The sequence below is a fragment of the Sinocyclocheilus grahami genome, unplaced genomic scaffold (assembly GCF_001515645.1).
Source record: "Sinocyclocheilus grahami isolate Dianchi unplaced genomic scaffold, SAMN03320097.WGS_v1.1 scaffold234.1, whole genome shotgun sequence".
Lineage (NCBI taxonomy): Eukaryota > Metazoa > Chordata > Actinopteri > Cypriniformes > Cyprinidae > Sinocyclocheilus > Sinocyclocheilus grahami.
The window spans coordinates 923,767-943,540 of record NW_015505413.1 but is presented as its reverse complement, the minus strand read 5'-3'; the positions used below and the strand labels follow the sequence as shown (position 1 = coordinate 943,540).

General features: G+C 39.7%; 1 protein-coding gene across 1 annotated transcript in view; it reads right to left on the bottom strand.

The window, feature by feature from the left end:
- The window catches only part of LOC107597630 (ADP-ribosylation factor-like protein 15), a 49,944-nt gene that overhangs the window by 11,497 nt on the left and 18,673 nt on the right, over window positions 1–19,774 (bottom strand). Inside the window, exons 2-4 of the mRNA XM_016288782.1 lie at window positions 18,277–18,421; window positions 17,984–18,043; window positions 13,059–13,267 (exon numbers count right to left, since the gene is read on the bottom strand). Coding sequence (XP_016144268.1) covers window positions 13,059–13,267; window positions 17,984–18,043; window positions 18,277–18,421 — 414 coding nt within the window. The remainder of the gene's footprint in view (window positions 1–13,058; window positions 13,268–17,983; window positions 18,044–18,276; window positions 18,422–19,774) is intronic.

The window sequence follows — 19,774 nt, the reverse complement described above, 5'->3', positions numbered from 1 at the left end:
ATGATTGCTGGTCTAGAATCAGGAGTCTGCTCTCAAAGACTATAGAATACCCAAGACATGTCATTAGTATAGTTGTGAATGGAGAAAAATGCAATGCTCAATATGGGCGCTCTAATAAAGGAAGCCCCGCCTTCTGAATAAAAGAGCCAATCGCTAATCTGTAAAGTCATTGTGTCACTGCAGCTGCCGTTAAAAGTCTTGTGGCGCTTTTCCACTGCGTGGTACGACTCAGCTCGGCATGGGAACGGGGTGCATAAAAAAAAAGTGTAGTCACAGGTTAACCATCAAGTTGCCCTGTGCTTCTACATCGCTGCCTGTTTAGCCCCGCCCACTGATTCGCACACACAGTAGGTACATTGCAAGAGCGGCAAACACAGGTCTACGCAGAAACCAAACGATAAACTTCATTTGATGAACTTTATTTTTAATGAAGTGACATACCGTGTCAGTAAGAACTTAATTTTACCACAAATTAGTTTACAAACAAGGCAAATTCGACACAGGATTTTCAGAAAGATTGAAACTAAAAGACGATGATGTGCTGTCTATATTGGATCCAATGTCGCACCACACAAGTGTGAGTAACTGCTTTTACCTATGTGGTCACTATTGCTTTGTCTGTTATTACAGATCGTTTGATATACTGAGTATTTATGCGTTTTTAACCTAAATCCCAGCAGCGTCCATCTATGAAGGATGTAGGCTGTCACACATACACAACTGTTAGCCAATCATAGTAGTGGGTGTTTACTTCCGAGTCTACAATCCGCCACGCCTATTCAAACAGAGCATTCTGATGACACAGTCAATCATCAGATCCTCCTGTCCGCCCTCTCAACACTGGGCATCACAGGAATTCCACTTCGCTGGTTTGAATCTCACTGGTAGGTCTTTCAGGGTGGCCTGGGGAGGGGAGGTATCCAAAGCACATCAACTGGTCACTGGGGTTCCTCAGGGATCAGTTCTTGGACCCCTCCTCTTTTCCATATACTCTACATCAGTGGGTCCCATAATACAGGCACATGGCTTCTCCAACCATTGCTTTGCTGATGACACACAGCTCTATCTCTCATTTCAACCAGATGATCCAACGGTAGCTGCTCGGGTCTCAGGCTGCCTGGCAGACATCTCGGCATGGATGAATAAACATCACCTACAGTTCAACCTGGCAAAGACTGCTAGGTGCACCATCCAGCTAGGTTCTTCTACAATTACCCCATCAACTTCGGTCACATCTCTATGCCCTACGCACTTTTGAGGATGCACTTTTGTTTTTCTTTTTTTTCTCGAGGTTGACAAATGTCAATGCATTTTATTTATTATGTATTTGAAAAACATGACTTAAAGTCATATCTTCCTCATCCTCATGCACTAAAGGATGAATAGATGCATTTCTTTGTTATGCATGAAATACTTAATAAGTTGTTAATTGCAGGTAAACCATAGTTCTGTCATAGTTCTGTTAAACTCTTTCTGTTACTAAGTATTGTGCTGCCTTACACAAAAAATAAACACATTTGAAGAGTCAGGACTGATGTTTGGTATTATAGTTAGGCCAGAGCTACTAAAATATCAGTTTAATCAGTGCTTCTTAGATTTTCTATTCTCCTGGGTGCACAAAACTGTAGATTATATGAAAATTATAATATAAAAATATTAACTTATTGGTTATCAGTATCGGTATCTGTATCGGCCATGAGGAGGACTTATGTATCGGATATCGGTATTGGTTAAAATTTTTCATATCATGCATCCCTAAAAAAAATTGTACATAGGACAATTGTACATAGGTGCCTCAGTCTCCCTCAAAGGTGATTTTGCTAAAGCCCGCGTGACGCTCGTGGTGTTTTCAGCCTTTGCCACCTTAATATATGATTGAGTACATGAACATAATCTCCAGAACTGCTCTGAGAATCACTTGAAGAGCATGTTTCGGCAGAAAACTCTGCATGAGACATAGACGGGCACACTGTCATGATGAAGCTGCCAATCACCAGTGGCACGACTGGTCTTCATCGAGCCCAAAAGAGCCCATGTTACACCTCTCTTTATTTCCTTGATAACATTATAAGCGGACCTCAGAGAACAGTACAAAATAATAATAAAAAAGGCAGTTAATGACACCTTTAACATTTGCAGTAAGGAGTAGTTCTGAACTCTACAACAAAAACTCTACAACAAGAACTTTAGCTCATGATACTCTCCGAATCAGGTGTGTTAAATAAGAGAGACAATCAAAATCTGCAGAGTGCTGAGTTCCCAGGATCAGGACTGAAAACTACTGTTGTACATATAGGGCTATACGGAAAGTATCCCGGCATGTAATATGAAAAATAGAGACATTTATCGAAGAATTTACAAGATACAAAAAAACTAGGGATGCACAATATTTATCAGACAGATAAATTATCGGGCGATATGGGTGAAAATTATGTAATTTTTATTGCTCCGATAAATAAATGAAATCCGATAACTAGATCCGATAAAGTACTCTTGCTGGTAAATTAATCAATCAGAGATTCATCCGCTTCTCGAGTGAAAGTGACTGCAGCTTTTAAAACTGTGTCGCGCTCATTACGTCATCACCCGTGAACATGTTTTTTTCCTCGGTGGCAGTGGAGGACAGTACCATTGCTATTTGCAAAGCATGTTCAGCAAGGATTTCAAGAGGAGGAAAAAAGGTGTCAAGTTTTAACACAACAAATCTTATATCTCCCTTGAAAGGTCGTCATCGCGGCGAAGCTGTACTAAAAGAATATGAAGCAGCCACGGCAGCAGCTACTAGCGCTAAGCCTAAGTCAAATAAATCCCAGTTCCCAGACCTTGCCTCACTTGCACGGAAATACGTGTCAGCCCCTTGCCCCAGCATAGACAGTGAAAGTTTATTTCTTGCTGCTGCAGCAAATGTTATTGATGAAAAAAAAAACAGAATTGGGTGTGAGAAGTCAGAGATGCTTCTGTTTATCAAGAATCTCCCACTAATACTCTCACATAACAAATAGAAAAGACAAATAGACATTAAAAAGAGATGAATATATAACTATATACAGTATATATATATATATATATATATATATATATATATATATATAACTATTATATTTCACTATATAAGTGAAAAGATATATACTTTGGAGGAGGGTAAGACATTTTGAGTAGTGCAAATTGGAAATCATTTTAAGTTTATTATTATTTATTTTATGTTAAACTATATAATTTCAGAGACATCTCTATGCCCTACGCACTTTTGAGGATGCACTTTTGTTTTTCTTTTTTTTCTCGAGGTTGACAAATGTCAATGCATTTTATTTATTATGTATTTGAAAAACATGACTTAAAGTCATATCTTCCTCATCCTCATGCACTAAAGGATGAATAGATGCATTTCTTTGTTATGCATGAAATACTTAATAAGTTGTTAATTGCAGGTAAACCATAGTTCTGTCATAGTTCTGTTAAACTCTTTCTGTTACTAAGTATTGTGCTGCCTTACACAAAAAATAAACACATTTGAAGAGTCAGGACTGATGTTTGGTATTATAGTTAGGCCAGAGCTACTAAAATATCAGTTTAATCAGTGCTTCTTAGATTTTCTATTCTCCTGGGTGCACAAAACTGTAGATTATATGAAAATTATAATATAAAAATATTAACTTATTGGTTATCAGTATCGGTATCTGTATCGGCCATGAGGAGGACTTATGTATCGGATATCGGTATTGGTTAAAATTTTTCATATCATGCATCCCTAAAAAAAATTGTACATAGGACAATTGTACATAGGTGCCTCAGTCTCCCTCAAAGGTGATTTTGCTAAAGCCCGCGTGACGCTCGTGGTGTTTTCAGCCTTTGCCACCTTAATATATGATTGAGTACATGAACATAATCTCCAGAACTGCTCTGAGAATCACTTGAAGAGCATGTTTCGGCAGAAAACTCTGCATGAGACATAGACGGGCACACTGTCATGATGAAGCTGCCAATCACCAGTTGCCCATAGCTGTGGCTGTTTTCGTCGTATTGCATCTCTCACCTCATATTTTTCATATTACATGGCTGGATAATTTTCGGACAGCCCTCATGGTTTGAAGAGAAATTTGAGAATTTGCAAAGGATTAAAAATTACTAATGAGGAGATATGCCAAGAAATGCTAAATGCTGAGTTGAATGAAAAACCTTCAATCAGACATCAGTATTCAGTGCTCAAGATAAGTCATTGGAAACGTGGATTTGGCCAAGAACCAGCACCATCTCTGAAGTAAAGCAATGTGGGTTGATCAAGGGACACTGGATTCTGCTAAAAAGATGGATTGTGTTGCTCACACATGGTGGTGTCTTAGACACATCCTCTGGATCTCCTCTGTCAATGCTTCTGAGCTATTGCAGCACTGCCTTGCTTGTACAGTCTGCTCTATACAGACAGTGGGCATCATCTGACAGACTGTATGTCACATGTCCGATCAAAGTGCAGAGGAAAGAACACTAATTGCCATCATGAAACTATAAGATGTTTCAAAGCATGATGTTTCCCTGTGAAAAGCTTTGTACACCACAATAAATGATTTACCGTGATCTAGATGACAACTTGTTCTTTGGTTTGCGTGCTGTAATCTCGTTACAGCACATTGTCCAAAAACCACACAATTGGACTGCAAGAATTTGGATACTTCAACTGCATCATCTATCCATGATCCATGACCATATGGTCTTCAAGCAGACGACTGCTGGTTGTTCAGACACTGAGCACTGCCACCAGACAGAAGTACTCCATGTGGCAGCACCAGTGACCTCTCCCAGCAGAATGCCCTGAGTCAGGCTGCCAGCCGAGACACACAATAACGTCTGGCCAGCATGTTTCTTTCGAGGCCAGACAGAATACAGAGTCCACCCAGCCAGACAGTTCTACCACAGTTCAGTTTCCTTCAGGCACACAAGATGGCCTTTGTCTTCACATCTCAAACACATCTTTCAGGACAAGGAAAGATTCCTCCCCCAAGAAAACATTTGAAAAAAACTGATGGCAATGAGGACTTCTCTAAGATTTTCCTCGCCTAATGTATTTCAGAGATTCACAACAAACCACTCAGGACCAGTTACATAAAGTGCCTTAAGGTATGTTGTACATCTTAAATCTCAGCGTTGGTCAACACGCTGAGATTCAATTCCATTGTATAGCTAAATGTATTTGGCGAGCAAGCATTGTCCAGGAATGAGAGTATCGTTGAGCAAGCAGGGTGTGTGAATATCGAAAATGAGAAAAGCAAAAGGGTCAGTGAGGACATGAGAGGAGCAGATAAGCCAAACACCAAACATGTTTGTTTTCCAGCTCTCTCTGTAATGAAAGAGATGTAAAATGATACCTGCATGCATTAATGGACAGGAATCGAAGATCTGATCTGTCATCAGAAACAGGTCCAGTTCTGGAGCTTGGGGGTAGGTGTGCGTCTCCCACTCATGTTGGTTCTGTGTGCATCCATCTCTATCAGTCATAACTTTATTAAAGCCAGATGTTACGGGTGCCCTGTCTACTTCCAGAGCCGTGGTAATTTTATTATTACTCTAAATCACAACCCAGTGAGATCAGCCATGGGAGAAGGGGAGGGGGTCTGGGTCATGCAGGGGAAAACCGGGCGGTTCTTTTAAAGGTAAGACATTGACCCCTTCCATTACCGCATGGGGGGGGCTGCTTCCAAAGAGCAGATGGGGAGACGGGGGCAGTAAATTACACCGGTGACTGTGACTCTGCTGGGTAGAGTTTCAACTGTCAAGCCCTTACATTTGAGGACCACAGAGCTCCAGGGGTACCATATATCAAAGATACAAGTCTTTCTCTTAAGCATGAGGAAGGGATTTAAAAATTACACACACACACCTGTAACAGTCAACATTAGAGTGTTGCTTTGAGACAAAGTAATTTCCTTTGTAAGACTGGTTTAGAAAAGCATGGTAGCTCTATCCAAATCCGTTTTTCTGGTGATCAAAGCCAAATTATGTCAAATTAGACAAATGCCAATATGGACAGGTTATGCAATTTCTAAAACTATGCAAATAAACCAGACAATGTTAAATATAGGATGAAACAAGGATTAAATATTTACATTTACTTTAGTATATAAAGCTTAAAGGGGTCATATGATGCGATTTAAAAAATTTTCTTTCTCTTTGGAGTGTTACAAGCTCTTGGTGCATAAAGAAGATCTGTAAAGTTGCAAAGACCAAAGTCTCAAATCCAAAGAGATATTCTTTATAAAAGTTAAGAGTCAGCCACACCTACCTAAAACGGCTCGTTCTAACACGCTCCCACATATCTACGTCGCTATGTGGGAAGATTTGCATAACGCCGCCCAAATGTTCAAGCAAAGAAAGAAGGCGTAACTTTTATTCTTGCTGTAGTTTTGTTGTTTTCGCCGCCATGTCGTAAAGACTGTGTGCTTCGTTGTGAAAGCGAAACTACTTTGTTTGGTCTTCCAAAAGAGGACGATATCGGCTTCGTCATTCCTGGAGCTGATCCGTGCTGGTTGCTGAGGAAATACTACAACTTTGCGCTGTTGATCGGTTGATGTAAAAAGCTGAGGCTTTAAAGGGATAGTTCACCCAAAAATGAAGTCGTTCCAAACCCATAAGACCTTCGTTCATCTTCAGAACACAAATTAAGATGAAATCCAAGAGCTTTCTGACCCTCCATAGAGAGCCACTCAACTACCAAGTTCAAGGCCCAAGAAAGGTAGTAAGAACATTGATAAAATAGTCTATGTGACATCAGTGGTTCAGCCATGAAGACTGACATGGAAGAGAAGAAATTGTTGAAAAAAGTTGTTATTTTTGCTCACAAAAAGTATTCTCGTAGCTTCATACAATTTTATTCTCGTAGCTTCATACAATTTCTGGGCCTTGAACATGGTAGTTTCCTTGCAGTCTATGGGAGGGTCAGAAAGCTCTCGTATTTCATCAAAAATATCTTAATTTGTGTTCCGAAAATGAACGAAGGTCTTACGGGTTTGGAACAACATGAAGGTGAGTAATTAATGACAAAATTTTCCTTTTTGTGTGAACTAACCCTTCAAGTCGTCATTTTACATGGTTGGCTACTTTTTTTCTTAAGCAAAGCAGAAATCTTAAAGTGGATAGAGTCTGTTCCTGCTCAAAGTATAAAGACAAGCGTGTTGAGATTTACTTAGTAATATAAAAAAAATATCATGAATAAATATATGAATACATTTCAACTATTTTGGTACCGTGCTGAATTGCCACTTCATGTCCAATGTCAACCTGTGTCCTGAAGCGAAACCAGTCAAGAGCCACTAGTCTAAATCATTCATAAGACAGTATCTTTGCATAATCAAAATGAAAAAGAAGATAGAGTGGGGGAAAGAGCAAAAATGGACAGCACCAATCTTTCCCACAGCAACTAACATGAGAGACTGAGGAAGGGGTGTAAAGCCAGACAGACACCCAGACAGTGGAGTGAGTGTGTGTGTGCGTGTGGTATGAGGGAAAATGGTGTTTCTCCTGCTGATCAGACACTGGCCTTGGCAGCCAGCACTGAAAACCATGCCAATGTCGGCTGAGCAAATTCCGAGCCCCCGAGGAATACAACAAACGGGTCTGTTGTTCGGACCCAGATTGCTGTGTGACCACGAAGGACACAGATTCCAGGTCTGTACTGACTGAACTGAGCTGGTCTCTCACATCACTTCTTGGATCTAGTCTTTTGTTAACGTGCTAACTGAATGGTACTAACTGCCTTTTCTCTTCTAGATCTTCATCAATTTTGTGTTGTCACAACTTTTCTCCATCCACTTGGCTCTGGACTGTCAACAGTGCAGTGATTTGATGACAGATTTCCAGATCTGCAAGAAAAGAAACTCCTCGTTTCCCTTTCAAATCTCATTCATCAAAATATGCTTTGTATAGTTACATATGTCCCCTTAAGCAACCTTAATTGCAGCCTTGGCACAAATGAACTTGGCACACAAGAAGGAGAGAATTATACATTATTTTTCATGTGGTTGTTGAGACAGTCATGCATTGGTTTATTCAATTTTGGTACAATAGGTCCCTACTGCCACATATTTAATCACTTGTATTATTCTCACACTCAAACATCTCAACAGGTCCTAAATGTGCTTTTCGTCTCATCTTCATAAAGAGCAGAGGAAAACATAGTCATAAATCTAGCAGTCAACACAAATCGGTTCTCTTGAAATTCACATTTTTTTTAGATTCTCCTGCGTCATATCGTATGCAAGACAGAAATTTTACACTTGACCAATTCCAATCCAAACACAGTTGGGCAAAACTGAGTCTCAAGCTGTGAGCTCATAACTACATATGTTGTTTAGTGATGTGCGAAAATATTTTCAAATTTGACTAGTCATTGGGTTGTCTGAATGATTAGTCAACTAGTCGTATCTAGTGCAATGTGGCTAAAAATCATTAAAGCTAAACATTTAAATCCAGATAAACTTCAATAATCAACCATTTGGTTGTAGGACAACTTGTTAGTCCTCCTGCTCAACCCTAATCCAACAAAAAAAACTATGCTCAGTCATCTCAAACTCATCTCATAGCAGTAACCTACTGTAAATCAAAGTATTTATGTGCTAATGTCAAAAGACAAACTATAGTAAAAGCAATCGAGACTCAAATTTATGAAAAATAAGTCAAAGTTGTCTTATGTCTTGTCACCAGTCTGTAGTAATTTATTTAGGATTTAGTACAAATAAAAATAAAATTTAATCATTCACCTCTGCAAACAACACGCTGTCTTTAAAATATCAGGTTTACTATTTTTTAGAGTATAAAATAATCTGCATACATGAAAATACACAGCTGCATGCATATTTTGGGAAGGGGGTTCCTCGCAAGGGGATCATCATATTTGGAGTTCCCTGGCAATAAAATATTTGAAAACTCTTGACATAGGCGGATTACTTAGTAACCATAGAAGTACAGAAATGTTTACTGGAATCAAAAGCATTATGAAATGGTCATTCAGGGCAAGACAGATGATCTATCACAGTTCACACCCTGAAATATAAAACAAAACAGGTTGATGCTGGCGTACAGGCCACTTCCATGCAAACCACATTGCGATGCAGACCTTCATTTGATACATTTAGCAATTTATATCTGGCAAAAGTGAAAAATGATCTGAAATGTCTCCACAGAATAGCATGTGAAAATAAAGTAGTATAGAGGGAGGATTGTATTTCAAGATTACATTTAACAGCAAGGCTGTTGGCTGAAGACTTGTGGACTTAATCAGCAAATGCAGCAGTGTAGCAAGTAAACAGTCCAAAAAAAAAAAAACTTTTTGGTTTATTTATATAAAGCCTCAAAGGTACATTTAAATAGCGGTGTAACTGAAAATAAGCTTGATGTAATTTGTCACCCAAAAAGTTTTTCATAACATAATTTAACTGGATTTAGATTTGGTTTTTAAAGGGGTCATATGATGTTGCTAAAAAGAACATTATTTTGTGTATTTGGTGTAATGAAATATGTTAACGTGGTTTAAGGTTCAAAGGTAAAAACACATTATTTTCCACATACTGTACATTATTGTTGCTCCTCTATGCCCCGCCTTTCTGAAACACGTCGATTTTTACCAAGCTCATCGGTCTGAAAAGCAAGGTGTACGCTGATTGGTCAGCTATCCAGTGCGTTATGATTGGCCGAATGCCTCAAGCGTGTTACGCACCTACCATACTGTGATGCTGTGTACCGGCGCAACGAGACAAAACCAATAAAACCCATTATAGATGAGGCATTTGTTGTATCCAGTGGGGACATATTTACGGATTATAATGACTTATACGGTCTTTGTACGTGTTGCGTTGCATCACGCCGCGTAAACATAAAACCATGTCTGCATTTTTGAGAAATGACAAACAGCAAGTGCTACTCTACACTGCTCAAAACTCACGTTTGAATCATCAGTGGCAAATCCTTTCAATATGAAAACGTACTTAAAGTCTGTGAGTCAGAACAGCCGGCATTGTAGTCTACTCTCCCAGGATCAGGAAACAGTCCTCCATAAAATGCGCTGCACACATCTGAATATTTGGGTTGAACTGTTCTGAAACAGTGTTGTAAATACAACTTAACCACTGATTTCTAGTCGTGTCCTCTTTTGGAAGACCAAACAAAGTAGTTTCGCTTTCACAAGGAAACACAGCGTCTTCACGACATGGCGGCAGCGGCAGCAACAATACTACAGCGAGAATCAAAGTTACGCCTTCTGTCTTTGCATGAACATTTGGGCGGCGTTATGCAAATCTTCCCACATCGTGACGTAGACATGTGGGGGCGTGTTTGAACGAGGCGTTTTAGGAAAGCTTGGACAAGTCCTAACTTTTATAAAGAATATCTCTTTGGGTTTGAGACTTTAGTCTTTGGAACTTTAGGGATCTTATCTATTCACGAACAGCTTGTAACACTCCAAAGAGAAAGGAAAACTTGAAATCGCATCATATGACCCCTTTAAAAAAATGCTGGCAGCAACTTTATCCCTTATAATGACCAAAAAATATTTGACCAGTTCCCTTTCTGTTTTCTGCACTGTGGATCTTTTCTTCTTTCAAAAAATGCCCATAGGAGGTCCAGGAGATCTGATCCAGTTCGAAATCGATTGAGAGCAATTTAATGGAAAACAAGCTGGTCAGGTCCCATCTTGTGTAACCCAAGTTGTATCTCCATCAAGGAGAGCGAGTGTCGCTGCCAACTGAAAAGCCCCATTTTGACACACATCAGTGAACTGGGATGTGTTATTCTCCAAAGGCAGATATTTACTGCTCACTCAGGACCACTTCTCAGCCAGTTAATTAGCGCTCTGTGCATTGGGTGATACCCTGCAGCCCGTGGACCGATTTCTCCACTCGGAGCAGATGTGCGCGCATGCACGCTCACACACGGACACACAAACCAACACGCATGGTATCAGCCAAATAACACACAGACACCAAATCATTCAGGAAAAGACGCACAGGCTGAGTAACTCAATCCTCCAAACATAAAAGTAAAAAGGGGACCATTAAAATAGAAATGTGACAGCAGAGACATGCCACACATTCCAACTGTTTGCTATTACCAACAGCGGCCAGCAATTCATCTTAATTCCGATGCCACTTGCTTTTGAAATGATGTTTGAAAGAATCTCAAATAGAGTAATTGGTAAAATGAATACACTCTTATGAGATGGGACAACAGCTGTAGTGTTTCCCCACACCACCAGTGTTTTGGGCTCCTAACAATACAAAGACTTATTGTCAGGAAAGCCTGAGAAAGTGGGTAAGCTGGGTGCTGCAGATCTGTGGGAGAATGTCTTGCGGCCTGTCAGTGTTTGCAAACAACAATCGAATCCTCTGAAACAGACGGAGTGTTGCCTAATATTGTTATCATTTAAAGGGTTAGTTCACCCCAAAATGAAAATTCGGGCATCATTTACTCACCCTCATGTCTTTCCAAACCCATCAGATTTGTTCATCATCTGAACAAAAATGAAGATTTTTTTTATCAAATCTGAGAGATTTCTGTCCTTTCACTGAAAGAACCAATGAGTTTTGTTCTTGTGCTTCAAGTAAAGTGTGGCTGAGCTTCTGTTTATGCTCGCTGATCAATGTTTATGTGAATAAAAGCCTAAATTAAATCTGTTCATCATATAAACGGGGAATATTCCCCATTATATGGGGAAGTCGTGGCCTAATGGTTAGAGAGTCGGACTCATAACCCAAAGGTTGTGGGTTCGAGTCTCGTACTGGCAGGGATTGTAGGTGGGGGGAGTGAATGTACAGCGCTCTCTCCCACCTTCAATACCACGACTGAGGTGCCCTTGAGCAAGGCGCCGCAGCATAAATGGCTGCCCACTGCTCCGGGTGTGTGTTCACGGTTTGTGTGTGTTCACTGCTGTGTGTGTGCACTTTGGATGGGTAAATGCAGAGCACTAATTCCGAGTATGGGTCACCATACTTGGTCACATGTCACGTCACTAATGAACACTAATGAAACCGATCATGTTTCTTCAGAAGACTTGGATCAATCTCCAATTCATTTTTTGACCTCTTTACAAATGTTTTGAAGAGTTTTAAGTTTCTCTCAGGTTTTATTTAAAAATGTCTTCATTTGTGTTACAAAGATGAACACATTTCGTATGGGTTTGGAACAACATGAGGGTGAATAAATGATGACAATTTTCCTTTTGGGGTGAAATAATCATTCAACATTTACAATAAATATCTCAAAAGTGGTAGACATTTTTGTATCTCAGCAAAGGTCTAAAGATGTGGTCGCATTTACCATTCTTCAATGAAATTCAGTCATAAGGGTAAATTTTTCAAAATTGAGATTTGAACATCATCTGAAAGCTGAATAAATAATTTCCATTGATGTATGGTTTGTTAGGATAGGACAATATTTGGCCGAGATACAACTATTTGAAAATCTGGAATCTGAGGGTGCAAAAAAATCTAAATATTGAGAAAATCACCTTTAAAGTTGTCCAAATGAATTCTTAGCAATGCATAGTACTAATCAAAAATTAAGTTTTAATATATTTACAGTAGGAAATTTACAAAATATCTCCATGGAACATGATTTTTACTTAATATCCTAATGATTTTTGGCATAAAAAAAAAAATCTATAATTATGACCCATACAATGTATTTTTGGCTATTGCTACAAATATACCCCAGCGACTTAAGACTGGTTTTGTGCTCCAGGGTCACATTTGTATACATGTAAATCATGTTTGGGACCCCACTGACTTTCATTTCACGAAGAAAGTGAGTCATACAGGTTTGGAATGACATGAGATGACTCTTGAATGGAGTGTATGACCAGTATATGATGATGATGGGAAGTATAAAGCGAGTATTAGGTTCGTTTTAGTACAAAGGGGGAGGCAGGCTTGTCCCAGTGGTTGGCCAGTACGATGATGGGAAGTATTAAGCGAGTATTAAGCGAGTGTAAAGTTACCGCTCGTACAGAGCGGGCGGCAGGTTTGTTCTGGCGGTTAGCCAGGGTGAGGAAGGGAAGTGTTAAGCGAGTATTGGGTTACCTCTTGTACAGAGCGGGCAGCAGGTTTGTCCTGGTGGTTGGCCAGAATGAGGAAGGGAAGCGTGCAGAGCTGCGGATGCTGCAGGGCCGAGTGGAGCTCCGTACGCGCCACCTCCAAGTCCTCCTCCGACGAAGCACTGTCCAAAATAAACACCACTCCCTGAGAGCCCTGGTAGTACCGGCTCCAGTACTTTTTAATTGAGTCCGCTCCTGCAATACAAAACACATTCACACCGTCAGGATCGCAGCAAGGAAGTCATAACATTTAATACACACATTAACCCCTTTGCTGATTTGCATTCCTGTCGGATGCAAATCAGATGGCAGAACCAAGGCAAAGATCTAAACAAAAAGCACAACGAGAAACTTTTTGGCAACTGAGTGGGAAACGGAATACGGAAGGGAAGTGTTAAGCGAGTATTGGGTTACCTCTTGTACAGAGCGGGCAGCAGGTTTGTCCTGGTGGTTGGCCAGAATGAGGAAGGGAAGCGTGCAGAGCTGCGGATGCTGCAGGGCCAAGTGGAGCTCTGTACGCGCCACCTCCAGGTCCTCCTCCGACGAAGCGCTGTCCAAAACAAACACCACCCCCTGAGAGCCCTGGTAGTATCGGCTCCAGTACTTTTTAATTGAGTCCGCTCCTGCAATACAAAACACATTCACACCGTCAGGATCGCAGCAAGGAAGTCATAACATTTAATACACGCATTAACCCCTTCGCCGAAAAAAGGTGGTTTTCCTGTCCGACATAAATCAGACGGCGAAAACAAGGCAAAGTTCTAAACAAAAAGCACAACGAGAAACTTTCTGGCAACCTAGCAGGAAACGGACTACAGCGTGTTTCGACACAGCATCAGTTCGAACATCGCTGGAATGCATTTGGTGAGGACCCTGACCTCCTTTCAAAAATCATTGCGGATATTGCATTATGTATTTTTATGACTTCAAGAACGCATGCCAACTCGTACTCTCGCTTGGGGAGGCCTGTGGGAAAAGCGGTGTCCAAATGAAGAGCGCTCAATGCAACAAGTCGACCCTGAGAGCGTATTAAAATGGTTTCTTCTGATGGCCAGTCTACAGCACAGTTCAAATGGGCCCACTTTTACAGTGAACATATGGTTTCTCTTGTGCACACCAATTTGGGGGTACAAAAATGTGGCCACCAAGACACACAAGCGCAGCATGGCTTTGGTTAAAGTGAGTCACTGCGGGGCCTGTACCCTAACCGTGAAAAAACAGAGACCAGTTTGTCTATACCTCTCATCCTTGTGAGTCTCCCGAATGGAATTCGTCGTATTAATTAATAGCATGCCTCGCACGCATCACATCCTATGACGAGGAGTCCTAAAAAGTAGCTTTATTTCTCTGTTTTCATCTCGAGGCATGAAATAATAAACATAATGCTATTCGAAAAGGTGGCGTCTTAAATCAATGCCAGACAGTAATCGACAGCTTTATTCAAAGCTCTTGAAGTTCGACCAAGACGTATAAGCTGTTTGCTTGACACTAAGCAGCTGTGCAATCCTTTTTCCCCCTCTCTAAATACACTGGACGCGAGTTTAATGGTTCCACTTCCAAACTTCTAAGCCTTTGTCACACCACAAATTGAGCTCTTAGTCATGCCTCGCCAAATTATCAGCACAAAAACTGTTCTAGAGGTCTCGGTTAACGTTTGGAACAGACTCCACCTATCAGATTGAGTTTCAGAGCTCGACTCCCCGATATCATCGCTGTGTATGATGCACAATGTAATACTTCCAGTTCTCATTAGGTATTATCCACTGCGGTATTCGGCAACAGCTTTCCAACGGCTGACATGCAAGCCTGACAGCAATAGCACACGCTGGCCAAGGAAATAATAATGTTTTTTGCAGATGTTTAGACAATTTGTGACTCACAATAAATATTTGGGATCCTCACAGACAGGCGCTCCAAAAAGAAGGAAAAATGGCATAGAACCATAATTGTGGTCCAAGCTTTGTGTTAGGAACAGGTCAAAATTTAAAGCTGTGATTAAATTTTGAGATGTGGGCACTGCTCTTAAACATGAATGCGCACTAGCAGTCGATTGTAAGAAAGGGAAAGGGTTTAAGCAGACTAAATGATTGAAGATTTCTGGCATGTTGTCATCAGGGTGTTGTCTGTCATTTTCACAGGAGGGTCTTGACATTATGATATAAAAATTAAACGTGCATGAATTATTCACAATAAGATCTAATGTATAACATGCATTTGCAAAACAGATGGGTTCATTTCATTTCATGTCTACTTTAATCTTGACATCCGCCCTGGCTTAACATACAACAAGTACATTCCTAAAAAAACGTTTTTTGTTTGACAGAAGTACATACTTTTTTTTTTTGTGACGGAAGTTCAGAACGACATCCAAACTTTCAGTATTTTCATTTTTGGGGAACCTATTCCTTTGAAAAGGTGACATTTGCTTTTCTATAACAGGCTTCAGTACACTAGATGGAAACGCCCCTCTTTAATCTCAGTTCCAGCTGTTTTTTTCTCCTCACCTATCTAGCCCTCCCTTCCCCTCGGGTTCCCTGCATCCTCAACACCCTCTTATTCTTGTCATCACTCACTCATTTTAAAGACAGATTCAAAGCCTCAGCCCATCACTCATACGCAAAGGGAAACTCGGGCCAAGATGGCGCTGGGTTCATTGAGCGAGTGACATCTGAAACATTTCCTTTGCGTGCCGCATCCAAGCACTGGCGCTTCCTGGGGTTCAATTTACCTTGAAGAGAAAACTATTAGTCATCAAAAAATGAGTTTGTGTCCTTTCTGGTCGGGCCCTCATGTAACATCTGTGTCAAATTACATTCATATTCGTCATGATGTATCAGGTGATGTGTTGCCAAAGTCTACTTTTGAAAAGATCACACGTGAAATAATTGTGAAATAACAGCTTAAAATGTTGTTATAGATGTGTCCGCAGATATTCGCTAATGGGTCAATTACATAATGCTAATTTTTTTGTCTGGACTGATTAATTTACTCATACATACAATGACTTGAATGCACTTCTTACACTACTATTCAAAAGTTTGGGGTAACTAAGATTTTTATTCAGCAAGGACACATTAAACATATGAACAGTGAGAGTAAAGACATTACTCTCACATACACACATAAATACTGTTCTTTTGAGTTCTCTATGAATCTTAAAAAAATGCATCAGGTTACCATAAAAATGGAAACTGTTTTCAACATTGATGATAAGAAATCAGTATATTAGAATGATTTCTGAAGGATCATGTGACACTGAAGACTGGAGTAATGATGCTGAAAATTCAGCTTTGCATCAAAGGAATAAATTACATTTTAAAATATATTAAAATAGAAGTCAGTTAATAGTATTTCAAAACTTTTCTGTTTTTACTGTATTTTTATCAAATAATTGCAGCCTTGGTGAGCATAAAACCACAGATTTTGAATAGCAGTGTATATATGTAGAAGATATATAGGGCTGCACGATTATGACAAAAATCATAATTGTCGATTATTCCCTTGAAATTGTAATTGCGATTATTAATTACGATTATCACAACTTACATTGAATGATGTTTATACCACTGTTTTATGCAACTGCATGCCGTAGAAAGAAAAAAACGCATCTTAAGCACGCAGAATAACATAAGTGCACTTTTAACGATTAATTGCCGCTTTGAACGATTACGTAATTGTGGCATCCCTGTTTTATGCAACTGCATGCCGTAGAAAGAAAAAAACGCATCTTAAGCACGCAGAATAACATAAGTGCACTTTTAACGATTAATTGCCGCTTTGAACGATTACGTAATTGTGGCATCCATAATTGTAATCGCGAATAGAAATTCGATTAATTGTGCAGCCCTAAAAGTATACATCTAAAAAATATATACAATTTCATGAAACATGTTTGATTTCAAAACAATTAAATATTACAGTATCTCACAGAAGTGAGTACACCTCTCACATTTTTGTAAATATTATATTATATCTTTTCATGTGACAACACTGAAGAAATGACACTTTGCTACAATGTACAGTAGTGAGTGTACAGCTTGTATAACAGTGTAAATTTGCTGTCCCCTCAAAATAACTCAACACACAGCCATTAATGTCTAAACCACTGGCCACAAAAGTGAGTAGACCCCTAAATGAAAATGTCCAAATTGGGCCCAATTAGACATTTTCTCTCTCCGGTGTCATGTGACTCATTAGTGTTACAAGGTCTCAGGTGTGAATGGGGAGCAGCAAACACACCTGAGGGTAAAGGTGATGGATTGCCCAAGCATGTCTCCAGACCTAAACCCTATTGAGCATCTGTGGGGCATCCTCAAACGGAAGGTGGAGGAGTGCAAGGTCTCTAACATCCACCAGCTCCGTGATGTCGTCATGGAGGAGTGGAAGAGGACTCCAGTGGCAACTTGTGAAGCTTGTGAACCATGGAAAATAATGGTGGGCGCACAAAATATTGACACTTTGGGCCCAATTTGGACATTTTTATTTTATTTAGGGGTCTAGTCACTTTTGTGGCCAGCGGTTTAGACATTAATGGCTGTGTGCTGAGTTATTTTGAGGGGACAGCAAATTTACACTGTTATACAAGCTGTACACTCACTACTTTACATTGTAGCAAAGTCTCATTTCTTCAGTGTTGTCACATGAAAAGATATAATAAAATATTTACAAAAATGTGAGGGGTGTACTCACTTCTGTGAGATACTGTAAATTGTGCACACTCACATTGTGTTGTGAGGAAAATTTTATTATTTTCATTTGATGGTTAAAGATTCATTTTCTAAGAACTTGGCATCTGTGTTTTAAATATTTTTAGAAGACTTTAGTTGTCATTATTTCATATTATTTGTAATTGACCCATAAATAAAAAAATAAATAAAAGTAGTATTCTCATGAACAACAGAGAGCATTTACCTCCGAGTTCCTTGACATTTAAAATGGCATTCTGGAACGGGACCGCTTTAATGCTAAAACCTGCAAATAAAAGTTGAACAAGATTAACAACCGTAGCCATGAGGATTTCATAAAAGGAAGTCATTAAAACACCTTCATTGCTACACTGACCGAGATTTAATCACTTTAAAATACAATCACAAGGCAAAATCTCAATACAAGGGAAAGCGTATCTGAAGCCAAAGAGGAAGTGCAAAGATCTGTGTTTGTGTTTGCAGGACGGGTCTGGTATTGCTCTATGATGGTGGGCTGACCTGTGGTAGGGATGATGTTGTCTGTTGCCTCATTGCAAAGTCTGGAGAGCAGGCTGGTCTTCCCAGAACCCGTCAGACCGATACAAACCACGTCATATTCTGGTCTGGGAGGGGGAGGTCCTTTACAGCACAACGTCTTGAAGCACTGAAGACGGGACAAAGAAGGGAAAAGGGGAGGAAGGAAAGTAAGAAAAGTTACAACAATTTAGATACAAACATCCCACTCATGTTTGTGTTTATGCGTTTTTAGCGACTGGCGATTCTTCGCGAGAAAGGCTGTGGGTGTATGTGTGTGTCACTCTAGAAACAGAAACACATCTCAAAGACATCTGACATCTGTTGACACCATCTGGTTGAGGAAAAGTTACTGCAAAAGAAAAAAACAAAGTCTACCGCACAGTGCCTCCATTGAAATCATATGGGCCGAAAGTCACCACAGTGTTCTGGGATAAGTAAGCCGCTGTCAGAGCCCTTCGGTTGACGTCATGACATTGAGTGATAAAGCAAATAAAAAAATTGCCCATTAAATTTCAACAGAGCGGAGTAGAACTAACCGTCAAAACACACATACACACACATAAAGAAAGCCCGTAATACTGCTTAAACCGATCACATCAGATCAAACGCTTCCTACTATACGGTCTACGCAAGGAAGATCAAAGCATGTTTGACATGCATATTGTGCAAGGAGGAGGCATTGTGTTGCGTTACGATGGTACGGGTAATACGGTCAGGCCCCTTTCGAGTAAAAACAAACCGATATTTTGTATTATATTCTTCCATTCCTGTCTGAATTTTTTTTGAGTTACAAAGTTAATTTCACATCTGAAGGTCTTTATCTGGTTGGCTGTGTATAGCTGTATCTCTAAACAGAGGCTCATAATAACCTCTGTTGCAAAACTTTCTACTGCCTAAATAGCATCCTGACCCAGATAGACCCTCAAAAGTAATTGACTTGGACCTCTTCATAAGCCAAAACTCAAAAAAGATGTTGTTAAGCCGATGAAATGAGACTCTAATGAGCATATAAACACATAGCACACTAACATTAAAGGAAGTACTCCATTTAAATTGATTTTTTGCAATTCTTTTTCAAACATTTCTTCACTGAACTTTTTCATGCAATGCATTCCGGCATTGTGTAAAGGAAAAATGCCTACTTTTTTGGCACTTTTTGGTAGGGATGCAATGATACAATTTTTTCAGAACCGATCCGATACCAAAACTTCTGAGTATCGGCCAATTCCGATCCGATCGCAATTTTTTTTTTTTTATCAATGTAGAATTTCTATACTTCTGTGGGTTTGCCTGATCGTCACTCTTGTGTGTGTGTGTGTGTGTGTGTGTGTGTGTGTGTGTGTGTGTGTGTGTGTGTTAAACACACCCTGCTAAATATAGACAACTTCACTTTAATGAAAATATATATATATATATATATATATATATATATACAGTGTATCTATTAAGAGAACAGAGAGGTAAAGGCTGGTCTTAGACA